We start from the raw sequence: 13,977 nt of genomic DNA, 5'->3' as shown, positions 1-13,977 counted from the left end.
TTCTGTTCTAAAAGATGCTCTTGATCACACCGCTGATACCTTTTACATGAGTGACATCATCAGAAAGAAACTGTGACAGACTGTGATTGTGTTTCACACCTTTATGATTTTGTTTTGTTTCTGTTTGTCCATTGGGTATGGGACGCATGCATATCTGTAAGCGTGTGGATTGCTCCTGCATGAAGGATGCTGTGCAGACATGCTGCTGCCTCATCCAGCAGAGACGTGGGTCCTAATACCGTCCAGGCTGTGGAGGTCATTATGCCCTGACAGGGGATGGACGGCTCTTCAGGCCAGATTTTTGGTCACAACCTGTTTATTAATCATGTACTGTATATGCATACATGCAACCTATATGCATCCATAACAAATATCAGCCCGTTCTTTAACGTTCCTGTTTTTAGCAAGTGACTATTAAAACAACCAAGCAGCTGCTGGCTGCCCTCCACCCTATTGTCTCTTGGGTGGGTGAAACGGTCACTGCGGCATAGGAGTTCCACTCTGAGCTATCACACTCACACAAAAGAGATAATTACATGACCGGAGCCTCAACAACAATATGCTTTTATAGTCCGTGTTGGAGAGGGAGTGTGTGGTGTCTCAAGATGTATGGCTGTATTAAGTGTGGGCTCGTGTCTCCTGTTACCCCCATAACAACCGACCAATCCCCCCCCCCACCCCCCCCCCCCCCCGACCTACACCGCAACACCACCCACCAGCTCGGTGTCTCCGGGACGGGTGGTCTGCTCTATTGTTCTCCCTGGGATGTTTACAGCTGCTGTACGCCTGATATACGATAACCAATAAGTACAGCGGTGAGTAATTACAATGGCTGCACTGCCACCGTACCATCGGCCTGATGATGGAGGCATGAAACACAAGACGCGTGAACGGTGGACGCAAGCTGGAAGGTGGTGGTGGTGGTGTGTGTGTGTGTGTGTGCTGTGCGTGTGTGTGCGTGTGGGGGGGGGGGGGGGCGGGGGGGGGGGGTGAGGGGGGGCACACTGGAGTGATGGAGAGAGAGTTGAGGGAGAGAAAGAGATGGAGAGAGAGATTGGAGAGAAGGAGAGGGAGAGAGAGAAACGAGAGAGAGAGAGAGAGAGAGAGAGAGAGAGAGAGTGAGAGAGAGAGAGAGAGAGAGAGAGAGAGAGAGAGAGAAAGAGAAAAATTAAAGAACGTATATCAATTTCTTCCGACCAAATGGCCGAGTAAACATTAATAACCTATCCAAACAAACTGATTGCAGGCCAGAGAGTGGTCAACCCAGCAGTTTATATACCTATATAGCCTCGCTCCAATATCCTCAGGGTCAATCAGAAATAACACAAAGCGAGGAAAGAGGAGAAGGTCCAAGGTTTTACTGCTCTACACATGGTGATACAAAGCGATGCTGTGGCGAGACCTTGTGTCTCCTTAACTGGCCCTGTGCACGCTGCCTACGTGAACGTATCACTGGCCCCTCGCTTAATATGATTAGGTTGTTGAGGGTAGAAATCAGTCCTTAACCTCGGGTTTCGCATGTTGGAGTCGACCGCAGCGTTGAAAGGAAAATCCGAGATAAAAATAAGAAACGTTTTTTTGTTTTTTAACATCACTTCCCGCTAGGTATTTATTCGTGTTGAGTCAGGCGTTTATGGACTTTGAGCTTTTTTTCTGTGCCCACCACTATTTGGGATGAGGAATCGATTTTTGGGGAATACTCAAAGTCCTTGCAAAGAACATTTCGAAATGTCTTCACATTTGCTGAACTCTTGAATATGGGTATATGGGCTGGACGCTAACTCTTTCTGATAAGGCCCACTTAACCCTGAAGAGGTATATTTTTGATAATAATCTTTGGCCTTCCCAGGACCCCCCACCCCCCCCCCATCCGTCGACTTGTCTTTGAAGTGCGATCTCCAACTGAAAGGTTTGGATGGACTTCAGTCAAGCTTACTCTATTTGATTGAGCAAAAAAAGGCCTTGCTGACGTAGATTACGATTTCATCTTAGAGCCTGGAATGTTCTTCCACTCGTTCTCGATCAGGGTTGATTTTGAACTCTGAATCACTGGGATAAAAGGCTTTTTACTTGATGCCAAATCTGATATTGCAGCGTATAACTGCTATCTTCCTCAATTTGTACCCAAGAAAACAGGCAAAGATTTCTACTTGCTTAACTCTAGGGAGTTAAGCAGGGAATTCACACAGCATTTGATCATGAAATATTATATAAAAATCATCATATTTTATAAATGTATTTTCTCCACTATTCCACCGTTCTGGTACATTGCACATTAAAGTCGTAGTAAATGTATCTATAATGGCCTGTGCTGGAAGTCCTTCAGCAGACAGAATGTGAACATGGACGGTGGAGTTGGTGGACAGTTGACAGCCAATTCAGGCTTGTGGCCAGAATCCTCAAGTTCCATGCAGGATCACTGGAGAACTATTAGAGGGGGATTGTTGGCTATTTCATTCAACCACTAGATGAAACAATAGTCTTCTCCACTACACTTAAACATGTTCTCCCTGTTTTCATAATGATTGCCAAGATTTCAACGGAGGTAAATCGACCTTTCACAAACAGTTGTGGAGTAAAGAGAGTAATTACTTTACTTTCCGTCACGTATTTGGATATATATTTTTTGTATCAATAGCGAACGATACACGATAATATTTACTTGGATGAGGGAGGCACTGGTACAAAAATAGTCCGAATTGACTTTTAATGGATTTCTTATTTTTTTGCGTTGGATTGTGTTTAAAATGCATGCTGCTGACCCTCTCCTCTTGCCAATTTATATAAAGACACATGGAAGACATGCGAGAGACCTCCAGATATGGGTGATCGTCTTTCCTTCTGCGGTGCTCCTTCATAAGCCAGGCGAAATGTGAGCGTCACTGAGTGCCCACCCCCCTTCCCACTGAGTGCCCACCCCCCTTCTCACTGAAGTCCCGCTGGAAGCAGGAAAGTTCAGTGTGGCGTTGAAAGCGGTGGCTGAAGAGAGAGCAGACAAAGTCAATTCTGAAGAGATCCGTGTCCACCGATCCGGTAAACACCGTCAGCTCTAGATCTGCATGGCATGCTGTGGATTTAAGGACGTTCTTCCTTGCCGCTCTCCGGACTCGTGGGTACACAGGCTCGTCTTCTGCCCCGGTTGGCGTCCGAAGTTTCGGTCTCTCAGTTTGTAATAACGGACTTCATTCCCACTGGTGGGCTTTTTACTATTCCGTCTGTTAGACATTTTTTAATAACTAGTGGACTTGTTCGATCGTGGATTTATCCAGTCACGGAAAGATAACGCACGTTTTGACTTTCATACGTAATGGGCCACTAGTGTGGGTCTTCCTATTCTAGCCGATTCGGTTGTTATTTTTGTATGGACATTGCCTTGGAGGTGCAAACTCTTTTTTTGACATATGACAAAAAATGAGAATGGGTGGCTGTCCGTTGAAGATGGTTATTTTCTTATGGTGTCTGCTGGTGATTTCTGGCTCCAGCTTCGAGATAGGATCCTATGATCTGGAGCGAGGCAGACCAGCCAAGTGCGAGCCCATCGTTATACCCATGTGCCAAGGGATCGGCTACAACTTGACCCGCATGCCCAATTTCATGGACCACGACAACCAGAAGGAGGCTGCGATCAAACTCAACGAATTTGCCCCTCTGGTGGAGTACGGTTGTGACCCGCAGCTCCGCTTCTTCCTCTGCTCCTCTATGCCCCTATGTGCACGGACAAAGTGTCCACCTCCATCCCCGCCTGTCGACCCATGTGCGAGCAGGCCAGGCAGAAGTGTTCCCCCATCATGGAGAAGTTTAACTACGCCTGGCCCGACTCCCTGGACTGCTCCAAGCTGCCCACCAGGAACGACCCCAACGCCCTGTGCATGGAGGCTCCGGAGAAACGACACCAGACCCGAGACCAAGAAGGGAGAGGGCATGCTCCCGGTGCCCCCCCGCGCCCGACAGCCGGGCGGCGTCGGCGGTGGCGGCGGTGGCGGCGCCGGCCACTCGGGGGCGCCCCGGGCTCCTGCGAGAACCCAGAGAAGTTCCAGTACGTGGAGAAGAGCCAGTCGTGCGCGCCCCGCTGCTCCTCGGCCGTGGACGTGTTCTGGTCACGGCGGGACAAGGACTTCGCCTTCATCTGGATGACGGTGTGGTCCACGCTGTGCTTCGTGTCCACCGCCTTCACCGTGCTCACCTTCCTGCTGGACCCGCACCGCTTCCAGTACCCCGAGCGGCCCATCATCTTCCTCTCCATGTGCTACAACGTCTACTCGGTGGCCTTCATCATCCGCTCGGTGGCCGGCGCCGAGAACATCGCCTGCGACCGGGAGAACGGCGAGCTGTACATCATCCAGGAGGGGCTCGAGTCCACGGGCTGCACCATCGTCTTCCTCATCCTCTACTACTTCGGCATGGCCTCGTCCATCTGGTGGGTGATCCTCACGCTCACCTGGTTCCTGGCCGCCGGCAAGAAGTGGGGCCACGAGGCCATCGAGGCGCACAGCAACTACTTCCACATGGCGGCCTGGGGCGTGCCCGCCCTCAAGACCATTGTCATCCTCACCATGAGGAAGGTGGCGGGCGACGAGCTGACGGGCCTGTGCTACGTGGGCAGCATGGACGCGGCCGCCCTCACGGGCTTCGTGCTCATCCCCCTGGCCTGCTACCTGGTGGTGGGCACCTCCTTCATCCTGACAGGCTTCGTGGCGCTCTTCCACATCCGCCGGGTGATGAAGACGGAGGGCACCAACACGGAGAAGCTGGAGAAGCTGATGGTGAAGATCGGCGTGTACTCCATCCTGTACACGGTGCCCGCCACCTGCGTCATCGTGTGCTACTTCTACGAGCGCCTCAACATGGACTACTGGCGCTCCCGCGGCCTGGAGGCCCGCTGCGCCTCTCTGCCGGGCCGCCGGAACGAGGGCTGCGCGCTGGACGCCTCGGTGCCGGCGGTGGCCGTGTTCATGCTGAAGATCTTCATGTCGCTGGTGGTGGGCATCACCAGCGGCGTGTGGGTGTGGAGCTCCAAGACGCTGCAGACCTGGCAGCAGCTGTGCAGCCGGAAGCTGGCGGCCGACAGGACGGCCGGCGGGGGCAGGAAGCCGTGTGGCGGGGGCACCTGCGGCAGCACGCACTGCCACTACAAGGCCCCCCCCGCCGTGGTGCTGCACATGGCCAAGCCGGACCCCCACTCGGACAACCCCACGCACGTGTGATGTGCGTGTGGTGGTGGTGGGGGGGGGGGGGGTGGGGTGCAAGCACAGACAATGTTACTGATTGAGGGCACATTGACGAGTGGGGGGGTGGGGGGGGGGGGCACTGTGCAGTGTGTTGCCGCCACAAAACACAAGCGCACTCATGTTAACACACACACTTACACTTTGATGTACACAAACACTTTATGCCTTGTGTAAGGAGCTGCTAGAAAAAGACTTTACCTGAACTGACTGATCTGTCGTTTTCTCTCTCTCTCTCTCTCTCTCTCTCTCTCTCTCTCTCTCTCTCTCTCTCTCTCTCTCTCTCTCGCTCGCTCTCTGTGCTGTAGCCGAGGGACACACCGCACTGGCATCAGTCAGAAGGAACTATCATTAACAGTGTTCAAAGAGACATTACCAGTGTTGTTATCTCCTGTGTCTGTCAGGTTGTTTCCTCTGCAGTAGATATGCCCAGTATTGCAGAGCAAAGAGGAGTAGAAGAAGAATGGAAATGCATGGCAAATGTTAAGGAGATGTCGTTTTGTGCTCCCTAAAAGTGGCATGGTTATCTGTATAAATGTGTATAGATGTGTTATTTATTGTAAATATATTTAATTTATGTTTACTTTGGCTCTTACCGGATCTACTGTTTTATTTGTTTAGATGCATTCATTAAAGCTCCAGTACTGAAGGTCAAGGGAAATTAAGTGCCTTTTTCTTTTTTAAAGAAAGGATAATAAATTCTTCATACACAATGTTGAGCCAATGTTTGGTGTTTGTTGTGCCTACATGCCCATGTACTGTTACCTAATCTCATTATTCATATTGAAGGATATTAAAAGGTATATAGCCATGAAACACAGCATCTCAAACAGCTGCCGTCACGTTTCTTCTCAATCTCCTGCAGCACCTCTGCTTCCCTCCCTGTCAATCTCTTGACACTTCTGACAGCAAGACTGCACCAAATGCGCCGGCTTCTTGTATTTATTTATTTTATTCAAGTGCACAGTTCGTCCCCCCCCCGGCATGGCTGACAATAATCCTCAAAGAGAATCATTGATGAATGGAGTGACTAACCATGGCAATGTAGCCTATTCATGTTTGCGTCTTCACCCTCGTCCTCAAAACACAGGAGCAGCTTGCGGAAGAATGTATTTAATTAATGTTATAATCCCCCCCCTCCACACGCGCGCGCGCACGCACGCACGCACGCACGCACGCACGCACGCACGCACGCACGCACGCACGCACGCACGCACACACACACACACACACACACACACACACACACACACACACACACACACACACACACACACACACACACACACACACACACACACACACACACACACACACACACACACACACACACACACACACACACACACACACACACGCACACCACCCCCACCGCCACCGCCACCCCAACCCAAATCACTATTGTGCCCCCTCTCTCTTTCACTGTTGCGTTTGATCCCCATGCAAATACGCACCACTTTGATCTGGGGGGGACCAACGTGAAGTGGTTTTCAGCCCCATTGCACGCATCCAATGATAGCCTTTAAATCTGGCACCAGCACATTGTAATTGAGTCTTATGACTGTCAATGCTAAAATGTTGGTTCATTTAAATGTCAGCCTACACACGCTTCACTAATTGGGGCTATTTTGATTGTAAAATATAGCATATTTTTCTGGCATATGTTAAAATACGTATAGTTTCCATTTCCTCCCCCCCAAAAAAATAAAGTTAAATAAATCACTTTAATTGGAAAATTGGAGCTGACAGCTGTCACTGTCCAAACAAACAGCTTCTAGTTTTTACTGTGTTTGACAGCGGACATGATTGTTTATTGCGTCTGTGTAATCGTTCTGTGTCACCTCCATCTAATGGCAATGGCACCATGGAAAAATAGGATGACCGGGAGCCTGTTTTCATACGTTGCGTCACTGACTGCGTTACTGGCAGCCTGCTCGACGGGAATTCTTCTCGTCTTAACACAGCCATATTTCTGCTACCTTTGCCAAAGCCTAAAAGTAAAAGTAAAATGAACTTTTTACATTTAGAGATAATCACCCGAGAGTTCCCCTCTGACCTGTTTCACTAAGAGCTAAATATTGTTTATTTTCCATTTATTTTGGGTTGATTTACTTCCTAGCCCCTACGGTAAATCAAAGTGGGGGGTTTCGGGGGTTTTGTAGCAAATGAACCACATTTCCAGGTGTTACCGGGTTTCCTGGTTGTGCGTGTGCGTGCCACTTTAAACGACCCCTTCCCGACACTTGCACTTACTCACCAGGTGTTCGGTGTCAGCCTCGAACACGACACATGTCACCGGCAATGACAATCATCTTCCTGCTGCTTTCTCCCACTGCCTCCCAGGGTTCTGCGGCCGTTCTGGTGGTGAGACACCATGTGTGTGCAGCACTGTTTAAAATGCAGAGTTGGACTCAGAACGGGGATTGCAGCCAGAGGGCCTGGGTTCGGTGTTGATCGAGCCACATGTTCCAGTTCATGGGGTGCCTGAAAGGGGGGGGGTTGGGGAGGGAGGGTTGGGGGAGGTAAGCGTGCTTCCTCTCCGGTTTACACTCCAGTGACACGAGCCAGGGAGGCCAAACACTTGCTCTGTGAGACACAAACCAGCTTGTCCCACCTGCGCTCAGCTACACACACACACACACTACTGATTAGATAGAGGGAACAGGAATAGGAAGTGGTTTAAGCACATGGACAGAAGAAAAAATTAATAAAAAGGGAGAGGAAAGTGTTTCTTTGACTTTTGTCTAGTCTGTCGCAGGATTCTCCATCTATTTTTTGTCTTGTCTTATCTTCGTCTACATTTCTTTTTTTGTCACAGCGATGAATGCAGAGCATGGCCTCAAACTATTCCAAAATGTTTCCAGGTGGAATGTATCAAAATAACCAGGAGAGCCCCCTGCTGCACCTTTATTGTGTTCTATCTGCTCCAGTTTCTGTTCCAGCGTATAAAGTCTGTCCTTGCGTTTTCAGGTCACTGACTGCTACTCTTAGAGCAGTACAGCGTGGTGCTTTTAAGAGAGGAAGAGAGTTCGCACAGTATTCTTTTGATAGTGCGGTGAAAGAGTCTAAAAAGCAGCGTTTGTTTGAGCTGCGGTTCCTCCTGGCGCCGGGAGCAGCCCAGGCAGACGCACAGCCGGGAGCACCTTCTCCAACGCACGCACCTGAGGTCGGCACGCCTGGACCGCTGCCAGCCAATCAGCACCCAGGGCCCAGGTCAGATCCCCACCTCGTCTTTCACTACTGCCCAATTTCAGAGCGGGTGAGTCAGCCAAGGCCTGGTCCCCCGATGATTCACACTGTCTTCTTCTCTGGGCTCCTCGGTTAAACAGTGCCAGAGTCGGTCGCAAGTGGGTCGTTCCACTGGAACCAAATGGGAGGGGATATTTCTCTTCTTCTTTCAAACTTCCCCCCTGTATTTTGTCAAAACCTAGAGAGACGTATTTGTCACAAGGAAACCTCAGCGTCGTTGTAATCCCCCCCCCCCCCTGTAATCCCCCCCTCCCCCCCTCCCTCCCATCCCACCATTATTCGGTTTTCTATGAAAAGGTTGCATGTGTGCAATGTTAAATGCTAATAAGCTACCCCCGGTTGCGCCGCCGCTGACACAATTGTTTGTGTGTGCCGTAGACGGGGAGTGGAAGCCCCTCCATCTGGTCCCGCTCTGATGAAAGGGGATCGTTACGGCATCACGGACCCTTGCTTCTGCACCTACACCCCCCTACCCCCACTGCCCCCCCCACCACCCCACCTCACCCCACCCTTAAGGGGAGTGGGAGGGGAGAGTGGAAGAAAAGAAAGCATCCTTCATTACCCCCCCCCCCCCCCGTCACCCTCACCCCCCCCTCCGCGAGCACTATCCCTTTCCTGTGCTGTTTTGATGTGTAAATGAGCGCATTGAAAACCTGCAGGCCCCCAAAGAGATGCTTTCCATGAAAATGCGGGCAGTCGGAGAGCACCAGTTCACACACAGCCCCGCTGGCCATCGCAAATGGCTTCCCAGCAGTGCTGATAGAGACGCACGGCTAATTGCGCCCGCCGCACGCACACGCATACACACACACGCACACACAAATACTAACAGACATGCACTTAAACATGCAAACTTACACTTATTCAAACAAAACACATGCCAACTAATACGAACACAAACATACACACACCAATACACAATCTTAGCCACATAAAACACAAACAGATACATCCCTCGTTCCATATACACACACACAGACACACACACAGACACACACACACACACACACACACACACACACACACTCACTCATACACATCACCCACACACACATATACTGACAGTCAGACAAACTTGCAAACACCAAACACGTCCACACCAATACACAATCTTGACAGATTGTGTACCCCCAGCCCCCCACCCCCCCGACACACAGACACACACACACACACACACACACACACACGCAATCACACACACACATGCACACACACACACACAAAAAAAAGTATGCAATCTTAATCACACAAAAAACATACACACACACACACAATCTTAATCATGTAAAACACACGTATCTTGACTGAGTCCAAGCAGGGCCATATAGGTCTGGGATGATGGATTCTTCTGGCTAGTGGACTGTGAGAGAATGCTACACACAAGTCTACACACATTCATATCTATGACAAGAAAGATGTATGCAACAAAGTGGACGGCTGAACTTTCCAAGTGTATTGCAGTGTTAACATCAATAAAATGACATTTTCTATTTAGTTTTCGTAGAGTCGTCGAGAAGACTTGAGCATCTAGGAATTTTAAAAGGTTTTGTGGAAGGGGCAATTCTCAGCAGGGATGGCTGAATAATAATAATAAGTCTTTACATGATGTCATCAAACAGAGACTCACTATTCAAAATAATCTCATGCATTGCAAAATAACAGCAACACATCTATAAATGTTTATCTTCGATGAGTAAACCAAGCATACTCAGGAGTTCTTCTCCAGTGTTGGAAGTTACGAGGATGATCCAAGGGTGACAGTTGCAAACCTCTGTCGATGTCCATGGATTTTTCTTTTGTGCTTTTCCTTCAGTCTTCCATTTGCTCAATTCAAACCATGATCAAAAGAAAATGACTTCTAATGAACTCATTATTTCCGAAATTACAATTTTCTAACTATTTGGGATAAACCCTACAAAGACACCGCTCCCAGCAATAGTCGAGATCGATTAGCACAAATATTATTTAACTCAGAGCAACCTACAGCATGCAGGACAACACCTCAGAGGGCAACAATGTCAAGTCCCTTTTTAGAAGGAATCCCCCCCCCTTTTCTCCACCTCCTCCTCTAGTTTCTTGACCTCTGCATTTTTAGCTCCTGGTTACGTTCCTGATTACTGACCACCATTGGAGGGCCAAAGAGGGTTAAAGGTCACAGAGGGCTATTAAAGGTAGTGAATAGAATTAAAAGTTTTTGCTGCATATTTTCTCCATGTATTCTTCCACCTTCCTTTGATCCGCAAGCAGACGATAGAGACGTAAGGCTTTCTCGTTCCTCTGTACTCAACCCCTACACCCCGTCTGCCTGTGGCTACAGAGGCAGATGAATCACTCAGAACAGAGCTGTTTTCTCTCTCTCTCTCTCTGTCTGTCTCTGTCTCTCTCTCTCTCTCTCTCTCTCTCTCTCTCTCTCTCTCTCTCTCTCTCTCTCTCTCTCTCTCTCTCTCTCTCTCTCTCCTCACATCTCTCTTTCTCTCCCTCCTTCCCTTTTTCTCTTCATCCCTCCCTCTCTCTCCGTGTCTCTGCCGCTCTCTGAAGCGCGCAGCGTCACTGTGATCACGGTTAATCGCCTTTGCCACCGTCGGCCAATCGCCGCCGCTGCATTCATCTCTCTTTTTCACCGCTCTCACGGCCTCCTCTTCCTCTTCCTTCCCAATTAGACAACGTCAAGATGGCTGGTGTCCCCCACCTCCCCCCAACCACCTGGGAGCGCTGGCTGTTTGAGCGGCAGAGAGGAGGTCAGCGATAGCGAGCATTCGTTTGAGGGTTAAATCATGGCGGGGCCTTTCATCGTGTTGTTCTGTTGCGCGATCAGAGGCACGGGATTATGTAGGTCAGACGCTGGAGAGGGGAGCAGCGTGGCCCTTTTGTAGCTGCCATTTTTATTCAGTTGCTAGGCAGCACCCGCTCTAATCTCTTGTACCAAAGAGGGAGAGAGACACAGGCAGACACGGAGAGAGAGAGGACGAGAGAGGGAGGGAGAGAGAGAGAACAGGAGTTACAAAGGAGAAGAGAGAGAGGGCAAAAAAACCTTGAAAACAACATCAACAAAGAAGACAAAACCGCGCGTGGCCTGCTTTTAGAAACACTCTAAAGAAAGGGAGTGGAAAGGGCACAGGATATGAGAATCTGATCACGAACCAGCAACCTCCTCCAGCTTTTCTTTCTCTTTCTCTCTCTTGTTCTTCTTTACATCATTCCAGTTTGTCCACTTGTTCACTGTTTACTGTTCACTGTTCACAGTTCAACGTGCCAGGGCACCACATGCAAAACAGAACTTTCACTCTTCTATCGCCATCTCGCTACTGTTGGGAGATGCATTTGTTTTTAAGCTAGGCTAGGGCACCTATGTGTATTTCAGACATTTAATGAGTTTCAAAAAGGAAAACAATTGTATAATAAAATAATAATCAATAAATAAACCAAACAGCCAAACTAACTTTCAACTTCTATCCCCCCCCTTTCTAACTGTTGGCCACATGCATTTGCGCTACGTTAGGCACATGTACGTGTGAAATTCATACATGGTTGACAAATAAATGAATAAACAGAACACCCTGACTAACTTTCTCTCTTCTATCACCCCTTCTCAACTGCACATCCTTAAGCTATGCTACAAACAATCATGTGGAAAATTGTGGAAAAAATACCAAAAATTATATATGAAATTCCCACCCCTGGGTGAGTTAGCGGAGACTGGCCGGTGTGCATCGTGTCAGAACTAGGGCCAGGAGGGCGTGTGTGTGGTGTGCATAGCATACCAGCAGGTACCGAGCCACACAGAGCAGCAGTAGCAGCAGCAGAGTGGCGCTCTGTCGCTCTGCTGTCACGCCACCTTCCATGTGCTCCTGCCACCAACCCCCCCCACCCCCACCCATGAAACACCCCTCACCCCTCTGGCCTGTGTTCTGACACAACAGACACACACACACACACACACTACACACACAACACACACTATACACGCTATACACACAAACACACACAAACACATATAAATGTAGTAGCCCCCCCCCCCCCCCCCCCCCCCCATCCAACATCACACATCTCCCGGGGGGTCAGGCACGAGATCTTCTCTTCTGCCACATCTTTGATTTTGGGACTTTCTTGTTCCTCTCTCTCTCTTGCTCTCTCTCTCTCTCTCTCTCTTTCTATCAGATGTGTTGAAAGGATTGCGGGGGAGTGTGTCGTTGCTAGTTGTAAACAACGCCGACGACAACCCATCTTTTGACTGAGTGGTTTCAATAAACCCTGCTGCTGCTATACTTGAATGACTGAGATCCCTCCCCCCCCCCCCTTTGTTCCGGAAACAGACTTATCCTTTTCTCTCTTGGCGCTGATTATTTACTTCTAGTGGCATTCTAGCCTCCACGGCAGAATGGCTCACTGACCGCTCCGTGACGGATTTCATTCACTCGCAGCTCAGCGGATAAGTTGTTCACTCGCTGACTTGACTGACCGACTGTGGATAAACGACTCAGTGTGGTGGTCTGATTGTTGTTCCCCCCCCCCCCCGGGACGGATGTGCCAGCCCCAGACACGTATTGAGTGATTTGTGAGGGTGAATTCACTCTCTGGATCATGAGGCCTGAAGTCAGTGTGTGAAGCTGCTGATGGCCTTAAGAGAGGCCAGTAATGAGACCAGACTCAGGCCAGACACTCCCCATGTTCAGCACCCTGCTAATTAGAGACAGCCCACCCCTAGGTAACAGGAAGGTGAGGGTGTTTGTGTGTGTGTGTGTCTGTCTGTGTTTCTAAGTGTGTGTATGCTTGTGTGTGTTTGTAGCTTATTAAGTGCACATGTGCATGTGTATGTGTCTGCCTGTGTTTCCCACAAAGCTCCTAGTATGTGTCTCTGTGTTGTGTACTCTGTCAGTCAGCCTCTGTTTCTGCAAATTGACGTTTTAATCACCAGCCTTCAATAAACATGAGTAGCAACCGCGCTTCTGGCACTGTTTGTCTAGCCCAGGGGTCAGCCACCCGCGGCTGCAGCCTGCAGCCGCATGCTGCTCTTCCAGCCCTCTGCAGTGGCTCCCTGCAGCTTTGAAAGAAATGGAAATAAATAATGGCTATTTTTATTTTTTACTCTCAAAAGGGAACACTTCTTATTTTGGAGATCAAGGTGATACTAAAATAACCAACAATTATTTTTGAAATATTTTGTAAAACAAAATAGACGTCACATCAACCACAACTACAACGTCAACAACTAAAATTTCACAAATGCAACGAACTACAGGCTATAATTTATTTGATACATAGTATAACTATGTACTTAACTGTATTATCTTCATTTTAGAGCTCAAATAGTTTTTGTGGCCCCAGATGAATCTTATTTGGTGGGAGAGGGACCAAAAGTATCTCTTTAGGTAGTGAAGGTTGCAGACCCCTAGAATAGCCCTAGCCCTCCTCCTCCTCCTCTTCCTCCACCTCCTGGTGGGGGGTGGTGGCCTTCATGAAACATTTCACATTCAGCGGGAAAGTTCAGGGGCAGTTCCAACTT

At 49.1% G+C, this 13,977-nt stretch overlaps 1 protein-coding gene across 1 annotated transcript; it reads left to right on the top strand.

The window, feature by feature from the left end:
- Positions 1 to 3,263: 3,263 nt before the first annotated feature.
- On the top strand, positions 3,264 to 5,928 carry fzd9b (frizzled class receptor 9b). Its single transcript, XM_084466502.1, is given in 4 exon segments — positions 3,264 to 3,691; positions 3,694 to 3,884; positions 3,886 to 3,991; positions 3,994 to 5,928. Coding segments are annotated over 4 exon segments (1,788 nt in total). The 5' UTR covers positions 3,264 to 3,411; the 3' UTR covers positions 5,205 to 5,928.
- Positions 5,929 to 13,977: the final 8,049 nt, after the last annotated feature.

Source organism: Micromesistius poutassou (assembly GCF_964030765.1).
Source record: "Micromesistius poutassou genome assembly, chromosome: 4".
Classification (NCBI taxonomy): domain Eukaryota; kingdom Metazoa; phylum Chordata; class Actinopteri; order Gadiformes; family Gadidae; genus Micromesistius; species Micromesistius poutassou.
The sequence above is the reverse complement of the archived record's forward strand: the minus strand, read 5'-3'. Positions and strand labels throughout refer to the sequence as shown.